Raw genomic sequence first — 19,233 nt, forward strand, 5'->3', positions numbered from 1 at the left:
TACTTGCAATACCTCCTGGATCATCGAAAAAGTGTGAGAGTTCCAGAAAAAATATCTACTTCTGCTTTATTGACTACGCCACAGCCTTTGATTGTGTGGATCACAACAAACTATGGAAAATTCTTCAAGAGATGGGAATACCAGACCATCTGACCTACCTCCTGAGAAATCTGTATGCAAGTCAAGAAGCAACAGTTAGAACTAGACATGGAACAACAGACTGGTTCCAAATCGGGAAAGGAATACAACAAGGCTGTATATTGTCACCCTATTTAACTTATATGCAGAGTACATCGTGGGAAATGCTGGACTGGATGAAGCACAAGCTGGAATCAAGATTGCCAGGAGAAATACCAATAACCTCATATACGCAGATGACACCACCCTTATGGCAGAAAGAGAAGAACTAAAGGGCCTCTTGATGAAAGTGAAAGAGGAGAATGAAAAAGTTGGCTTAAAACTCAACATTCAGAAAACTAAGATCATGGCATCTGGTTCCATCACTTCATGGAAAATAGATGGAGAAACAATGGAAACACTGAGAGACTATTTTTATGGGCTCCAAAATCACTGCAGATGGTGACTGAAACCATGAAATTAAAAGACGCTTGCTCCTTGGAAGGAAAGTTATGACTGGCCTAGGCAGCATATTAAAAAGCAGAGACATTACTTTGCCAACAAAGGTCCATCTAGTCAAAGAGATGGTTTTTCCAGTAGTCATGTAGGGATGTGAGAGTTGGACTATAAGCAAAGCTGAATGCCAAAGAATTGATGCTTTTGAACTGTAGTGTTGGAGAAGACTCTCGAGACTCCTTTGGACTGCAAGGAGATACAATCAATCCATTCTAAAGGAAATCAGTCCTGAATACTCATTGGAAGGATTGATGCTGAAGCTGAAACTCCAATACTTTGGCCACCTGATGCAAAAGACTGACTCACTGGAAAAGATCCTGATGCTGGAAAAGAGAACGTGGGAGGAGAAGGGGATGACAGAGGATGAGATGGTTGGATGGCATCACTGACTCGATGGACATGAGTTTGAGCAGGCTCTGGGAGTTGGTGATGGACAGGAAACCCTGGTGTGCTGCAGTCCATGGGGTCGCAGAGTCGGACATGAATGAGCAACTGAACTGAACACCTTCTCTTTGTCACCTGTAATCTACCCCTCAAGGTATACCACTTCCTGAGCTCTGCTGAGTCCTAAACTGTAACTGCTTATTTTAGAAAACTTAAGGTAAATCTATTTTTAAAAAAAGAAAAGAAAAACCCAGAACAAGGTATTGTTTTCCTTTTAGGCTGATCCGGCAGTGAGTTGGTCAGGAGAAGGCTGCCATCTTGTGGCCAAAAGGAAGAACTGTCTCCAAGAGTTCTCGTCCTCCAGCCTGCAGCAGCGGCTCCCAGGGAAGAAGCCTACCCATCCAGGGCTCCATGTACATCCTGACCCTTCCCAATAAAAACAACAAAGTGTTCAAAAATCAAAGTTGAAAGGATATTAAAGAACTATTTGCTCAAACAAAGCCTTAGGAGGAAGAGGAAAAAAGAGATAGGGGCTTCCCTCCCTGGCTGGCAGGCCCACGGGCCTCCACAAGCCTCCTCATTTTAAAAACATGGGGAAACTGAAGCCACAGGAGGCTGAGCCGCTCAGAATCAAGGCCCCCCTCTCCCACTGAAAGGTTGTCTCATCTGACCACAGGGTCCGGCTTCACGCATGCTTTTCCGCTAGATTTCTCATCATTTTTATTTCCCATAACCTCAAGCTGGCAAAGTAAAAAATGTTTGACTTCTATAGCTTAGAGAACACCTATGAAATTCCTCGCATTCCTCCCCTACCCATTTCTAAGCAGACTTAATTGGAGGTGAGGAGAAAGACTTCCAAAAAATAAGACTCTAGGTCAGTGATGCCCAACGTAACTCTGCAATGATGGAAATGTTCCCTAGTTGTACTGTGCAATAGAATGGAACACACGTAGCTACTGAGTATTTCGAATGACACTACACATACAACTGAGTACATGACTAAAGAATTGACATTTTCATTTGATTTACCTTTAAATACTTTAGATGAAGTTGCCACATATGACTAGTAGCTAACCTAGGAGATAGCAGAGCTCGCCTCCCTAATCCGTTCCAGCATATCACCTTGACAAACAAAATCCGTCTATCCTAAAACATACGTTTTGACTGCTCAACAGAGAATAGTGTGTTAGTATTACACAGCACACAGGGCTCTGCCTTCCAAGAATATACAGAGCGGGGAGAAAGCATGCAGACAGGTAACTAGAAACATTAACATAAAATGGGGTCCCTCTCTGATGGGGAGCTACAGGGTTGGGTTAGCAAGACATGCAACTGACCCAGGGCCTTAAAAGGTCATGGAGCAGAGAAGGGACACAGATACTTAAAAGGGGGCAGCAAAGGGAAGGGAACAGAGACAGGAAGCCACAGGGTCTGCCTAGGGGAGGACAGGAAGCCCAATCCAGTGTAAGGAATGGTTTCATGGAAAGGGATCATAGATAGAACTAGAAAGGTATGTAAGGACCTGTTTCCAAACTTAAACATTAGAGACCCAAGGGGAAAACAATGAGATTTAAAAGGAAGGGACCAATATAGCCTGTAAAGGCAGGCTGAAAACTTTAAAGATGGTTAGATGCTGGGGATGGTGGAAGAGATGGTTCAAGAGATGGTTCAACCCGAGATAATAAGACAAGAATGTCCACTCATCACTTTTATTCAACACAGTTTTGAAAGTCCTAGTCATGGCAATCAGAGACAAACAAATAAAAATAAATGGAATCCAAGTTGGAGACATAAAACTGTCACTATTTGCAGATGACATGACCCTAGACATAGAAAATACTAAATATGTTACCAGAAAATTGCTAGAGCTCATCAATGAATTTGGTAATGTTGCCGAATACAAAATTAATACACAAGTATCTCTTGCATCCCTATACACTCACAATGAAAGATCAGAAAAAGGAATTAAGGAAACAATCCCATTTACCATGACACCAGAAAGAATAAAATATCTAGGGATAAACCTACCTCAGGAGGCAAAAGATCCGCACTCAGAAAACTATAAAATGAAAGAAGTCAAAGATGACACAAGCAGAGAGAGATACCATGCTCTTCGACTAAAAGAATCAATATTGTCAAAATGACAATACCACCCAAAGTAATACACAGATGCAATGCAATCCCTATCAAATTAACAATAGGATTTTCCACAGAATTAGAACAAAAACTTTTACAATATATATGAAAATACAAAAGACCCCAAATAGCCAAAGCAAACGTAAGAAAAATGGAGCTGGAGGAATCAGGCTCCCTGACTTCAGACTATACTATAAAGGTGCCTCAAAACAGCATGGTCCCGGCACAAAAAACAGAACTATGGATCAATGGAATCAGATAGAAAGTCCAGCGATAAACCCACACACCTATGGTCCCCTAATCTATGATGAAGGAGACAAGAACATACAATGGAGACAAGAGAGCTTCTTCAATAAGTGGTGTTGGGAAAACTGGACAGTTACATGTAGAAGAATGAAATCAGAACAGTCTAACACTATACACACACACAACCCAAAATGGATTAAAGACCTAAATGCAAGAAACCATAAGACTCCTAGAAGAAAACATAGGCAGAACACTGACAAAAATCACAACAAGATCTTTTTTGATCCACCTCTTAGAGTAATGAAAATTAAAATAAATAAACAAGTGGAACTTAATTAAACTCAAAACCTTTTTGCACAGCAAAGGAAACCATAAACAAAAGACAACCCACAAAAGGTGAGAAAATAATTGCAAATGAAGTGACCAACAAGGAATTAATCGCCAAAATTACAAATAGCTTATGCAGTTCAATATCAAAAAAAACACCCAATCAAAAAATAGGAAGATCTAAATAGACATTTCTCTAAAGACGACACACAGGTGGCCAAAAGGCACATGAAAAGATGCTCAATATCACTAATTATTAGGGCAATACGAATCAAAACTACAATGAGGAATCATCTCACACCAGTCAGAATGGCCAGCATCAAAAAAATCTAGAAACAATAAATGTTGGAGAGGGTGCAGAGAAAAGGGAAACCTCCTACGCTGTTGATGAGAACGCACATCAGTGTGGTTGCTATGGAGAACAGTGTGGAGGTGCCTTAAAAAACTAAAAATAGAGCTACCTTATAATCCAGCAACCCCACTCCCGGGCATATGTCTGAAGAAAACCATAATTCAGTAAGATATGTGTACCTCCGTGCTCACTGCAGCACTACTTACAACAGCCAGGACATGGAGGCAACCTAAACGTCCATCAGCAGAGGAATGGATGAAGATGCGGTACATGTCTACAACAGAACATGACTCAGCCATTAGAAAAGGACGTTTGCAGCAACATGAATGGGCCTGGAGACTGTCATGCTGAGTGAAGTCAGCCAAGCAGAGACAAATAGCATGATGTTGCTTATACGAGGAGTCTTTAAAAAGTGGTACAAATGAACGTATTTACAAAATGGGAATAGTGCCCCAAACATAGAAAACAAACTTATGGTTCCCAAGGGAGGAAAGAGGAGATTGGGGTCGACATATACACACTACTATACATAAAGTAGATAATAAGAATCTACTGTATATCACAGGGAACTCTACTTAATACTCTAGAATGCCCTATATGGGAAAAGGACCTAAAAAGAGTGGAAATATGTATAACTGATTAACTCCACTGTATAACAGAAACAAGACTGTAAATCAACTATACACCAGTAAAAGTTAAATTAAAAAAAATAAAACCAGTGTAAATGGACCATCTAAGGCAACATTAATGGTGCAGATACTGGGAGAGAGGGATCATGCCGACTGTTTAAAGATAAGGTTGATGAAATAAAGAGATGGACCAACAAGCACTTTGAGAACTGAAATGAGACTAAAAGAAGAGAAAGGCTGATGGATATGAGAGTCAAACCAGAGACCCCTGGCTGAAATCCGAGTGGAAGGGTAGGTACAGGAGGAGGAGGAGGAGGAAGGAAAGAAGAGACCCACAGACAGACTCTGCATCTGATGGGAAATAAGCTATTTTCAAGGACAGAAGAGAAACAGAGAAGGAACATCCCCTACTATAGAATTAGGACAGAGACTTCTCTCTGCATATCCTCTGCACCTCTGAAATGAACATTCCTGCCTTCCTAACTGGAATGGATACTGTGCAAAGATGGAGATTGTATCAGATATTTCAATCCCAACAGCCACAAGAGAACAAATTAAGCCCCCGTCCTACCTGAATAACTCAGTATCTTAAGAGAAGATGAGAGGGTATGTAAAGGACCCCGGGAGAGGGTGTCGAAGTTTTCCCTCACTAGTGCGGAAAATTAGCCCCAGATTACAACACTGCTCTGGATCTGCCTAAAAGCTTAAAAACAAGACCCATGCTTCTACTTGATCTAGCTCAGTGGTTCCCAATCCTAGCAAATGGGAAAATCGCCAAAAGACTGCTGGTGATCTAACAGCCTGGGCAACCAGTATTGTTTTAAGCTCCCCAGGTGACTCTTGTGAGCAGCCCAGGTTGAGAACCACCCACCGACGCCCGAGATGTGTAAGGCTGCTCACCCAGTTTCTAGAGTCCTTCTTAAATCTCCCCACTCCGGATGCCATTTTCAGTATTCATGTAACATAGCTGGCAAACACCTATTGCAGCTTCCAACATAACACATTTCCAACACAATCCATTAAAAGAAGTCTCACACACACTTTCTCACTGAAACCTTAGAGAATCCTGGAGAAGACAGGTTACCTGCACAAGACCCCACAGTTAGCAACCATCCAGGAGGGCTTGACCCCAGAGCCACCCCTCTTTTCTGTTGCTCCTCTGCTGTTCTCAAGCCCAACAATTTCTAAGATGTCCTTGGGAAGCAGGTGAAAGAAGCCACCTTAGGCATTGTGAGATATAGGAGAGAAATCAACAACTCTGACTAAAACCCACAATCTCTCCAAGACCACGAGCTTCACCCAAGTATGCTTCTTAAAGGCAGTGGCCAGGAGAGAACCGTGAAAAAAAGAGCTTCTTTTCCTTATTCCTGTTCAACTCTACACCACTGTGGACACGAATTTTAGAAATACCTTACACTTCTAAGTAGCGACGATGTCTCTGAGTGAGAAACTCCAGTTACACGAAAGGATTCCTCTTCCCCATCACAGACTCTTCCAAAAGGAAACCAACAAAAGATGCAAGACATGGCCCGACCTGGCCAGAGGTTTTGTGACCTCGCCCAACACGCCCTGGGCTGCAGGGGAGAGCGCACAAACTCTACGTATCTGTGCTCATTTTCAGCCTCCGTGCAGTTCTGCGTGGAAGGACCACAGAGACGCCCTAAGGACCAGCCACCGTCGCTGGGACTCACTCAACACGGCCGCAGTAACTGCTAGTTGGCAACACGCCAGTCTAAATGACACTAACAAGAGGGCGCATCCACCATGGTGCTACCGGAGCCCAGGGTCAGGTCTCACTGACTTTCGGAGTCTGAAAACCCAGGCTCGCGGGCCCTGGGCGCGCGCGGCAGCCTTACCCGCAGGAGCACAGTTCGCAGACGCATTTCCCCTTCGTCGAGGCCATCCTGAGGCCTGGGAGTCCTCGCCGAGCATCCGCCGCCGCCGCCGAAGAGACCCCGACGGCCTCGCAGGGAGCGCGCCAAGTTTCGAGGGCCTTGGCAAATGTTCTGAATACTGACCCAAAGAAAACGTAAGCGGCCCTTTTGCCAAGTCCGGTCTTGCGTTTCCTTCCCTGAGCGGGCCTCGCACCGGAGCAGCACCGAGCGTGGACCGCGCGGGCCGGGCGACCTCCCCCTGCGCGCGCAGCCCGGGCCTCTGCCCGCCCCACCCACGCGCAAGCCGAGCAGCCCGGCCCGCGGGGCCTCTGTGACATCACCTGGGTCATGACACACACCTGTCGGTGGCAGTGATGGCACAAGCACCTGCGCCTGTGAGGTCAGGAAGCTTCCCGCCGCTGACCTGGCGGGCCCAGGACCAAGGTTCCCCACTGGGCTTTGTTGAAATCGCAGGGAAAGCGAAGGATATGAGGACTTTGGAAAGTTCCTGGGTGTACAAGTCCTCAAGCAGCCTGCTCACGTGGACAAAAAAGGCTGAAAACCCCACTGTCATCACACTAGGTGGCATTTTTTATCTCTAGAACCTATGGTGCCCCTGGGTATAGAAAGGCACCCACTGATTTCCAGAAGGCTGGACTAAAACACCATTTCCAGATCTTTCTTGTGGAAATTGTGCCTGCAGCTCCCCCCATAGACCTTGCTCTGAAAACAAACCAGTTACAGGGCGCCTGGGGCTAAACTGCCAACTGGGTCCTCAGTCACTCCCCCAGGTGCTAGTAATGATGCTGGGCCCTGGTCTTCAAGTTGGAGCCCACATCAGAATGACCTGGCTTGATGAAAGCCAGATTGCCCAAGCCACCCCCAAGTTTCTGATTCAGTCAGTCTCAGTTCAGTCCAGTCCCTCAGTCGTGTCTGACTCTTTGCCACCTCATGGACTGCAGCATGCCAGGCCTCCCTGTCCATCACCAACTCCCGGAGTCTACTCAAACTCATGTCCATTGAGTCAGTGATGCCATCTAACCATCCTCTGTCGTCCCCTTCTCCTCCCACCTTTAATCTTTCCTGGCATCAGGGTCTTTTCAAATGAGTCAATTCGGTTTAGGTGGCCAAAGTATTGGAGTTTCAGCTTCGGCATCAGTCCTTCCAATGAATATTCAGGACTGATCTCCTTTTGGATGGACTGATTGGATCTCCTTGCAATCCAAGGGACTCTCAGGAGCCTTCTCCAACCCCACAGTTCAAAAGCATCAATTCTTCGGCGCTCAGTTTTCTTTATAGTCCAACTCCCACATCCATACATGACTACTGGAAAAACCATGGCGTTGACTAGATGGACCTTTGTTGGCAAAGTAATGTCTCTGCTTTTTAATATGCTGTCTAGGTTGGTCATAACTTTTCTTCAGGAGTGAATGTCTTTTAATTTCATGGGTGCAGGCACCATTTGATTTTAGAGCCCCCCAAAATTAAGTTTTCCCATCTATTTTCCATGAAGTGATCGGACCAGATGCCATGATCTTAGTTTTCTGAATGTTGAGTTTTAAGCCAACTTTTTCACTCTCCTCTTTCACTTTCATCAAGAGGCCCTTTAGTTCTTCGCTTTCTCCTATAAGGGTGTTGTCATCTGCGTATTTGAGGTTATTGATATTTCTCCCAGCAATAGGTCTGGGGTGGGCCTAACAAGATCTGAGCCACACAGATGCTGCTAGGCCAGGGACCACAGTTGAGAAGCACAGTTTGGGAGATTATTTTGCCCTCTCTATAACTAGTCAGCCCCTGGTATAGTGTTTCTTCAGCTATCCTCACCCTGAGAACCACTACAGATTCTGCCCAGAAGCCACTGGCATCAAACTTTCTAATCTGGGACCCTAGTTTCAACAGGAAGCCTAGTGATTTGGATCAGAAGCAAGCGGCAGAGGCACTGCTCTAGCAGCTGCTGTGGAAAGAAACATGCTTTTCCAGTTAGGAGACATGAGAGCTTCAAGTATTGACAATCCCATGCTTTTCTTCCCCACACTTCCTAACTCTTGCATTAGTTGTTGGGGTTTGGTTTGTTTGTTTGCTTGTTTGGCTGCACTGGGTCTCAGCTGGGGGTACTCGGCATCTTTGATGCCGTTGTAGGTGAGAACTCTTAGCTGTGGCATGTTGGATCTAGTCCCTGACCGGGGTGGAACTCAGGCCCCCTACACTAGGAGCATAGTCTTAGCCATTGGACCACCAGGGAGGTCCCACCACCACCATCATTAGTTTTTGTGAAAGACTGCTTCAGTAAGTCAGAGGCATTTTAGACTGCAGAAGACTTCAGAGTTTTTTTAGATTTTTTTCTTTCATGTAAGGCTCTAGAATGTGTGTGCTAAGTCACTTCAGTCATGTCCAACGCTTTGCGACCCTGTGGACTGTAGCCCACAGGGCTCCTCTGTCCATGCGATTCTCCAGGCAAAAATACTGGAGTGGGTTGCTATGTCTTCCTCCAGGGGATTTTCCCAACCCAGGGATTGAACCCATGTCTCTTATGTCTCTCGCATTGGCAGGCGGGCTCTTTACCACTAGCACTACCTGGGAAGCCCCAAACCTCCAGAATAGAGGTCAGCAAACTATTCCCAACAGGCCAAATTCAGCCCGCCACCTGTCTTTGTATAACCAGCAAACCAAGAAACTTTTTACATTTTTTATAATAGTTGTGTATTTATTTACTTGTTTGGCTTCACTGGGTGTTAGCTGCAGCACATGGGGTCTTCCATCTTCATTTCAGCACGCGGGATCTTCAACTCCAGCATGTGCAATTTTTAAATTGTGGCCTACGAACACTTAGTTGCAGCATATGGGATCTAATACCTTGACCAGGGGTCAAACCCAGGCCCCCTGCATTGGGAGTGCAGAGTCTTAGCCACTGGACCACCATGGAAATCACCCTCATTAGTTTTTCTGGAAGAGTGCATTAGTAAGTCAGAGGCATTTTAGACTGCAGAAGACTTCTGAGTTTTTTTGGATTTTTTTTCTTCAGTGTAAAGCTCCAGAATAGAGGTCAGCAAACTATTGCCAACAGGCCAAATTCAGCCAGCCACATGTCTTTGTATGGCCAGCAAACAAAGAATGTTTATATATATATATATATATATAGTTACATATTTTCATACTCATTTCGCTGTGCTGGGTCTTAGTTGCAGCATATGAACTCTTACTTGCAGCATGTGGGATCTAATTCCCTGACCAGGGGTCGAAGCCAGGTCCCCTGCATTGGAGCACAGAATCTTAGCCACTGGATCACCAGGGAAGTCCCTCCATTTTTTAATATTTGAGAAAAATCAAAAGAATATTACATGACCCATGAAACTAACATGACCCACTAAACTATAAAACTGAGTTTCAGTATCTACAAATTAAGTTCTGAATTTTGTCCAAAAATTTGTGGAAATATTCCTGATTTTGCCTCTTGGCCCATGGAAGCTAAAATATTTACTGTAAGACTTTTTACAGAGAAAGTTTGCTGACCCCAGCTCTAAAAAGTCAAAGCGGGAGGTCCAGAGGGGAGCAAAGCTTACCCATCACTCTTAAAAACAGGGAAGTTGAAGCTGCTCCTTGCCTTCTCAGTAGGAGGTCAGGGCCTGAAAGGGGAGGGTGGAAACCTGAGGGGACAAGATGGAAGTGTGGGAGATATTGGAAGACAAGGAAAAGCCTGCCCGCCATCCCTTGTCATTAACAGAGAACATCACGTGGGCCTTACAGAGGAACTACTGTGATGAACACCAGCCTTCCCTTGGTGCTTAAAGATTATCTATGAATCTTCCAGAAGAAGAATGGCACACTCATGCCTCCAACCCCCATTCAGACCACCCTTACAGGTAGCAACTTTGTCAATTAACCCATGGCCCTCCCAACTTCCCCCATCTCTGCTCTCAACAGAGGGTGGAGATCTTGAAAGATGAAGACGGTAAGGACAAAAATGGTCTCATTTTTGGCCTCAAAAATTGCCTCAGCACCAGTACAAGACCACCTTTCCTCCCCCTCCATGTGACACCTTACTGCTCATGTTTCATCAGTTCCAGCCAACGCAGCCCTAACTTGTATAAACACTTCTCTAACTGGGTTCCCAAATGTCCCTTCCTATGAAGAATTTACAGTCATTTGCTATGCATTATCAGCTTTGTGTTCTTTGCCTTAAGTTCTCTTGTCTATCTTTAAAACTGACATAAATCTATCATACCCATATTACAAGTAAGGAGACTGAAGCTAAGCAGTAAATTCACCCAAGATAACACAGGTAGTGAGGACTAGAGTTGAGATTCAAGCCCTTGAATCCTTCTTTTCAAACTTTTCCACCCAGGAAAAAGAATGAATGGGTAACCTGGAGACCTTAAGGACCACTGCAAATGGCATTTTATCTTAAAAATTTGTATTCACTTCTTAATACTGAAGCAGAGAGGAATCTATGGTCCTTGCCCGCTGTCACCGCCACCACCCCCCCACGCCCTCTGCCTGCCTTTTGTCTGTGGAAACCTTTAGTCAAAGAATAAGTTTAATCAGAGAAGTGAGAAATGCAGAAACAAAGGAAAACAATCAAAAGAGACTAAATAATAATAATGTAGTCACTAAGCATAGTTGAGGACCTTTGGTTCTTTCTCAAGCACTATAGATAATATTCTGAGCCCTATCCTGTGAGCTGTCTTACAGATACTAAAACACCAGGTGGACACGTTAACTACATAATGACCAGACTGTACCCAGGACATGAGCTGCCACAGTTCCAAGAATTGGCCTCAAGGCAATGGGAACAAATAGACCTTGGAAGTGAAGATTAACTATACCTAAAACTACCCAGATGACCGATTTGAAGATGACTGTCAGAGCCATGTACTGTTTCTGCATGTAGTCCCCTCCTTCTGTCTGTAAAATCTCTTGCCCCACTGGTTGCTGGCAGAATGGGGCGGGTTGTGGGCAGGGGTTGGGGGAGGGCTGCCAAGTCAGCCTTTGGACAGATATCCTCCACCCTTCCCCCACAGTTGCCAGCAACTGAATTAAAGCAAAGTTTCCTTTCCACCAACCTGGCCTGTTTACTGGCTTTGAGGCAGTAAGCAGTCAGACCCCACACACTCCTTCAGTAACAATATGGCCATCTTTAATATTTCCCCAAAATCTTTTTGTAAAATTGACATTCAGTGAAGCTTCATAATTTTTTTCGGGCCTTCTAACCCATTCAAATGTACTGCTATGTATACCATCTAAAAGCCTACTCTTTGTGGAATATTGTTAAAAATCTACAGTTACTCCTCTGAGTACAAAGTACTTCAGCAAGATTGTCTTTTTTAGCATCTCTAACCATGTGGAATTGCTTACCTTCATTGGCACCAATAGAAGACTAGCCCATTGTGACATGTAAATTGGGCATCTACCATTCATTCATTCCACAAACACTTATTGATCTCTTATGACGAACCAGACACTCCATTGAATGACAGAGACAAGGGGCAGAGGCCTCACGGAATTTAACATAGGAGAAGCAAGTGACCAAAATATTACCCAAGAGTATCATTATGGACTGTGTTAAGTATCAAGAAGGATAAATAGGGTGACCTAGTGAATCCTATCAAATATTTGAGAAAGAAAGAATACAAATCCTACACATAATCTTTTAGAAAAGAAAGAAACAGTGTGGAGATTCCTTCAAAAAAAAACTGGAACACCAATACAGTATACTAACACATGTATATGGAATTTAGGAAGATGGCAATGACGACCCTGTATGCAAGACAGGGAAAGAGACACAGATGTGTATAACGGACTTTTGGACTCAGAGGGAGAGGGAGAGGGTGGGATGATTTGGGAGAATGACATTCTAACATGTATACTATCATGTGAACTCAATCGCCAGTCTATGTCTGACGCAGGATGCAGCATGCTTGGGGCTGGTGCATGGGGATGACCCAGAAAGATGTTATGGGGAGGGAGGTGGAGGGGGTTCATGTTTGGGAATGCATGTAAGAATTAAAGATTTTAAAATTTAAAAATAAAAACTAAAAAAAAAAAAACTGGAAAAAGGACTGCCAGAAAGGACTACCCAGAAATCCCATTGCTAGGCATATACACCAAGGAAACCAGAATTGAAAGAGACACATGTACCCCAACGTTCACTGCAGCACTGTTTACAATAGCCAGGACATGGAAGCAACCTAGATGCCCATCGGCAGATGTATGGCTAAGGAAGTTGTGGTACATATACACAGTGGAAAAAAAGAATGCATTTGAGTCAATTCTAATGAGGCGAATGAAACTGGAACCTATTATACAGAGTGAAGTTAAGTCAGAAAGAGAAACATCAATACAGTATATTAACACATATATATGGAATTTAGAAAGATGGTAATGATGACCCTATATGCAGGGCAGCAAAAGAGACACAGATATAAAGAACAGACTTTTGGACTCTGTGGGAGAAAGTGAGGGGGGACAATATGAAAGAATAGCATTGAAACATGCATATTACAATATGTAAAATAGATGAACAGTACAAGTTTGATGCATGAAGCAGGGTACTTAAAGACAGCGCCCTGGGACAACCCAGAGGGATGGGGTGGGGAGGGTTGTGGGTGGGGGTTCAGGATGCAGAACACATGTACACCAGTGGCTGATTTGTGTCGATGTACAGCAAAAACCACCACAATATTATAAAGTAATTAGCCTCCAATTAAAATAAATTACTTTAAAATTTAAAAAAAGAAAATAAACACTTCCCAATTAATTCTGTAAGGCCAGTATTACTCTGATTCCAAAGCCAGGCAAAAGTGTCACACAAGAACTACAGACCACAATCTCTTGTAAATCTAAATGTAAAAATCCTTTTAAAATATCAGCAAACTGAACCAGCAATATATATATAAAGGATTATATTCCATGACCAAGAGGAGTTTATCCCAGAAATACAATGCTGTTTTAATACTGGAAAAATCAATTAATGTAATATACCACATCAACAGAATGAAAGACAAAAATATTTGATCTCTCAGTGATTCAGAAAAGGCATTAACAAAATCCAATACCCATTCTTGATTTTGTTTTTTTACAAATTCCTCAGGAAATTAGGAAAAGAAGGGAGTTTCTTTGGAGGACTTCCCTGATGGTCCAGTGGTTAAGAATCCACTTGCCAATGCAGGGGACACGGGTTAAATCCCTGGTCCAGGAAGATTCTATATGCCAACGTGCAATTAAGCCCATGTACCACTACTGAGCCCCCGCTCTCAAGCCCACGAGCCACAGCTACTGAAGGTGGTATGCTTAGAGCCCGTGCTCCACAAGAGAAGCCCACAAAATGAGAAACCCCCACCTCGCAACCAGAAAATAGCCCCCACTCACCACAACTAGAGCAAAGCCCACGCACAGCACTGAAGACCCAGAATAGCCAAAAATAAGTGAGTTAAATTCTTAAAAGAAGGGCAATTCCTCAACCTGATAAAGAACATCTGCAAAAAAGCTACAACTAACATCATGCTTAGCAGTAAGACAGATAGCTTAGTTGCCCCACTGAGATGCAAGCCTCTTTTAACATATGCAAATTAATCAGTGTGATACACCATATTAAAATGAAACATCAAAATCACATGTTCATCTCAACAGGTGCAGAAGCATTTGACAACGTTCAACTTCCATTCATAATAAAAATTCTCAACAAAGTAGACGCAAAAGGAAATTTCCTCAACATAATAAAGGCTATTTATGAAAAGTCACAGCCAACATCATAAACAATGGGGAGAAAACAGAAAACTTTTTTCCTATGATTCAATACAAGGCAAGAATGCTCACTCTCGCCACTTCTATTCAACACAGTAGTAGAAATACTGTAAATATCAATCAGACCAAAAAAAAAGGATAAAAGGCATCCAAATCAGAAAGGAGGAAGTAAAATTCTCACTGTACAGTGACATGATTTTACACATCAAAAACCCTAAATACACACACACACATACATATCTTAGGACTATTAAATTCAGTAAAGTTGCAGGATTAAAAATTCATGCATAAAAAGCAGTTGTGCTTCCAAAAACAGACACAAAGATCAACGGAACAGAAGAGAGAGCCCAGAAATAAATCCATGCATTTAAGACAAAGGCAAGAATAAAAAAAGGAGAAAAATCAGCCTCCTCAATAAGTGGGTGCTAGAGAATCTGAACAGCTATTTGTAAAAGAATGAAATTAACATTATATATGAAACTAACACCATATACAAAAATAAACTCAGACTGAAATGTAAGACTGACTGGAAACCATAAAACTCCTAGAAGAAAACAAAGGTAGAACAAACACCCTTTGACATAAATGTAGCAATATTTCTTTGGATCTAATTCCTAAAAGCAAAGGAAATAAAAGCAAAACTAAACAAAAGAACTCAAAAGCTTTTGTACAGGAAAGTGAAAGTGAAAACTGTTTAGTTGCTTGTCTGACTCTTTGGGACCCATGGCCTATACAGCCCATGGAATTCTCCAAGTCAGAATACTAAAGTGGGTAGCCTTTCTCTTCTCCAGGAGATCTTCCCAACCCAGGGATGAAACCCAGGTCTCTGGCATTGCAGGCAGATTCTTTATCAGCTGAGCAAAGGAAACCATCAATAAAACAAAAAGACAATCATTTGCAAATTATATGATTGATAACATGTTAATACCCAAAACACTAACCCCTTACGTTGAGCTCATACAACTTAACATCAAAAAAACAAACAACCTAATTTTTTAAATGGGGCTGCTGCTGCTTTCTTCACAGTTCAACTCTCATATCCATACATGACTACTGGAAAAACCATAGCCTTAACTAGACGGACCTTTGTTGGCAAAGTAATGTTTCTGCTTTTCAATATGCTACCTAGGTTGGTCATAACTTTCCTTCCAAGGAGTAAGCATCTTTTAATTTCATGGCTGCAATCACCATCTGCAGTGATTTTGGAGCCCAAAAAATAAAGTCTGACACTGTTTCCACTGTCCCCATCTATTTCCCATGAAGTGATGGGACCAGATGCCACGATCTTCGTTTTCTGAATGTTGAGCTTTAAGCCAACTTTTTCACTCTCCTCTTTCACTTTCCTCAAGAGGCCTTTTAGTTCCTCTTCACTTTCTGCCATAAGCATGGTGTCATCTGCATATCTGAGGTTATTGATATTTCTCCCAGCATTCTTGAATCCAGCTTGTGCTTCTTCCAGCCCAGCGTTTCTCATGACGTACTCTGCATAGAAGTTAAATTTTAAGCAGGGTGACAATATACAGCCTTGACGTACTCCTTTTCCTATTTGGAACCATTATGCTGTTCCATGTCCAGTTCTAACTGTTGCCTCCTGAACTGCATATGTTTCTCAGGAGGCAGGTCAGGTGGTCTGGTATTCCCATCTCTTTCAGAATTTTCCACAGTTTATTGTGATCCACACAGTCAAAGGCTTTGGCATAGTCAATAAAGCAGAAATAGATGTTTTCTGGAACTCTCTTGCTTTTTCCATGACCCAGCGGATGTTGGCAATTTGATCTCTGGTTCCTCTGCCTTTTCTAAAACCAGCTTGAACATCTGGAAGTTCACGGTTCACGTATTGCTGAAGCCTGGCTTGGAGAATTCTGAGCATTACTAGCGTGTGAGATTAGAATCTAAAAAAGTCAAACACATAGTAGCAGAAAGGAGAATAATTATTACCAGGTAGGGGAAAGAAGGGTGATGGGGAGATAATAGTCAAAGGATACAAAGTTGCAGTTACGCACGAAGAATAAGTCTAGTGATCTAACCTACAACACGATGACTAACAGCACTGTATTGAATGCTGGAAATTTACTAAGAGAGTAGGTTTAAGGTGCTCTCACTCATTGTTTTTGTTAAGTCGATTAGTCGCGTCCAACTCTTCTGCGACCCCAAGGACTGTGTAGCCCTCCAGGCTCCTCTGTCCATAGGACTTTCCAGGCAAGAATACTGGAGTGGGTTGCCATTTCCTACTCCAGGAGAGGCTAGTAAAGTTGCTCAGTCGTGTCCGACTCTGCGACCCCATGGACTGTAGCCTACCAGGCTCCTCTGTCCATGTGATTTTCCAGGCAAGAGTATTGGAGTGGGTTGCGAGGAGGTTGCTGCTACTGCTAAGTCACTTCAGTCGTGTCCGACTCTGTGCGACCCCATAGGCGGCTGCCCACCAGGCTCCCCCATCCCTGGGATTCTCCAGGCAAGGACACTGGAGTGGGTTGCCATTTCCTTCTCCAATGCATGAAAGTGAAAAGTGAAAGTGAAGTCTCTCAGTCGTGTCCGACTCTTAGCAACCCCATGGACTGCAACCTACCAGGCTCCTCCGTCCATGGGATTTTCCAGGCAAGAGTACTGGAGTAGGGTGCCATAAGGCATACCGCCCATAGTGGTGTGCTGTGTTTTTTCGGCCACGAGGTGGCAGCAATTCTCCCACCTGCTCACGCACGTACAACTTTGCGACCTTAAGCTCAGTTTAAATAGGAGAACAGAACACCCGAGTCCTGTGTTCCCCTTCCAATTTCTCCTTCGGGTGGTTTGTACTGGGTCTCATTAATAGAGCGGTTTTTCAAAGCTTTTCCGGCAGCGACGCTCGAGACCGCGGGTTCTCGCGAGATCGCCACCGGAAGTGGGTGGCTGCGGAGGCTCAGAGACCCCTCTCCCCGGAAGCCGGTCGTTTCTTCGGAGCTGCTGCAGCGGTCCGCCCTGTGGCGCTCTCCCCACGGAAAGAGCTCACCGGACGCGGCCCTTCCCAGCGCCGAGCTCGCCCTTTCGGCTTCCCCAGCTGTACAGAGGCGCGGCCCAGCCGGCTGAGCCCCCGAAATCCCCGGCTCCTCCCTCCCTCCGTCTGCGCTGCAGTTAGGCCGCGCCCAGAGGCCCAGTCCGCGGCAGCTCCGGCGGGTGATGCCAAATACAGCCATGAAGAAAAAGGTGCTGTTAATGGGGAAGAGCGGGTCGGGGAAGACCAGCATGAGGTCGATTATCTTTGCCAATTACATCGCTCGCGACACCCGGCGCCTGGGTGCCACCATTGATGTGGAGCACTCCCACGTCCGATTCCTGGGCAACCTAGTGCTGAATCTGTGGGACTGTGGCGGTCAGGATACCTTCATGGAAAATTACTTCACCAGCCAGCGAGACAACATCTTCCGTAATGTCGAGGTCCTGATTTATGTGTTCGACGTGGAGAGCCGCGAACTGGAAAAGGACATGCATTATTACCAGTCGTGTCTGGAGGCCATCCTCCAGAACTCTCCTGATGCCAAAATCTTCTGCTTGGTGCACAAGATGGATCTGGTTCAGGAAGATCAGCGTGACCTGATTTTTAAAGAGCGAGAGGAAGACCTGAGGCGTTTGTCTCGCCCGCTGGAGTGTGCTTGTTTTCGAACATCCATCTGGGATGAAACGCTCTACAAAGCCTGGTCCAGTATTGTCTATCAACTGATTCCCAATGTCCAGCAGCTGGAGATGAATCTCAGGAATTTTGCCCAGATTATTGAGGCCGATGAAGTTCTGCTGTTCGAGAGAGCCACGTTCTTGGTCATCTCCCATTACCAGTGCAAAGAGCAGCGCGATGTCCACCGATTCGAGAAGATCAGCAACATAATTAAGCAGTTCAAGCTGAGCTGCAGTAAATTGGCCGCTTCTTTCCAGAGCATGGAAGTTAGGAATTCTAACTTCGCTGCTTTCATCGACATCTTCACATCAAACACGTACGTGATGGTGGTTATGTCGGATCCGTCGATCCCTTCTGCGGCTACTCTGATCAACATTCGCAATGCCAGGAAACACTTTGAGAAGCTGGAGAGAGTGGATGGTCCCAAGCACAGCCTCCTTATGCGTTGAATATTGCCAAAATGCGCTCTCTGAAAATGCTCAATTGCCTTTCCCCCCACCTTTTTTTTCCCAATATTCATAATGTCGTGTGCTTATAAGTGGGCTTTGAAATGTGTGCTGCTTATCATTTTTATCTCTTTCTTCCCTTCTCCCCAGTCTTTTGGACGCTGTTTACTCAGTTATCCAGTAGAGCTTTAAAGATGGCCTTTCCGAAAAGTTGGTATGGGGTAACACTAAAGTAGGTGGTGGTGTATGTGTGTATGTGTGTTCTGATTACCTGGTTATAGTAGATATACACATCAAAGCCTTTACAATATCTTCTGTATTCCTTACAAGGTTGCAAAGATGGAATGTTATTTTATCAGTAAGGTATTAAAATGCGTTTATAATTTCTTCCTGGCTTCAATCATGAATAAACATTTGCTGTTAGCAGTTTAAAATATGGTCTTATTTGAAATAATTTGAAGGTGGTTAATATTAAAGCTATAGATTCTGACTGCCCACAGGTATTGCTTAACTGGTAAATTTGATTGTGTGATCTTGGCTCCCCCATCACCTTAAGGAGGTTACTTAGCAACTGCAGCAGTGTGGTTAAGAGAATGGTCTCTGGAGCTAGATCACCTGAGCTGAGTTAGTATTCGAGCACTAGTATTCTAGTACTTTCACTATCTCCACGAACTGAGCAAAGCACTTAATTTTACTGTTTGTTCCCTCATTTGTAAAATGTGGATAAGAACAGCACTACTTCATTGGATTAAAACAATATGGAAAGCATTTAGAGTAGGGCCTGGCACATACTAATGTGTCAGTTGTCAATACTGCCTAC

General features: G+C 44.0%; 2 protein-coding genes and 1 long non-coding RNA gene across 3 annotated transcripts in view; 1 reads left to right on the plus strand and 2 right to left on the minus strand.

Annotated features, from left to right (window-relative positions):
• Nucleotides 1-6,946, minus strand: part of SAXO1 (stabilizer of axonemal microtubules 1) — a 111,117-nt gene extending 104,171 nt beyond the window's left edge. The window contains exon 1 of the mRNA XM_027963921.3: nucleotides 6,564-6,946. Within this exon, the coding sequence (XP_027819722.3) occupies nucleotides 6,564-6,931 (368 nt within the window). The 5' untranslated portion in view covers nucleotides 6,932-6,946. The remainder of the gene's footprint in view (nucleotides 1-6,563) is intronic.
• Nucleotides 6,947-13,412: 6,466 nt separating this feature from the next.
• On the minus strand, nucleotides 13,413-17,181 carry LOC121818816 (uncharacterized). Its single transcript, XR_006058949.1, has 2 exons — nucleotides 16,888-17,181; nucleotides 13,413-16,213 (listed from the first exon to the last, which is right to left on the minus strand). It is a non-coding gene; the product is annotated as an uncharacterized LOC121818816 (long non-coding RNA).
• Nucleotides 17,182-17,474: 293 nt separating this feature from the next.
• RRAGA (Ras related GTP binding A) lies at nucleotides 17,475-18,416 on the plus strand. Its single transcript, NM_001161864.1, has one exon. The coding sequence runs from the start codon at nucleotides 17,475-17,477 to the stop codon at nucleotides 18,414-18,416; it is 942 nt and encodes a 313-aa protein (NP_001155336.1).
• Nucleotides 18,417-19,233: the final 817 nt, after the last annotated feature.

This window comes from Ovis aries, chromosome 2, assembly GCF_016772045.2.
Source record: "Ovis aries strain OAR_USU_Benz2616 breed Rambouillet chromosome 2, ARS-UI_Ramb_v3.0, whole genome shotgun sequence".
NCBI lineage: Eukaryota > Metazoa > Chordata > Mammalia > Artiodactyla > Bovidae > Ovis > Ovis aries.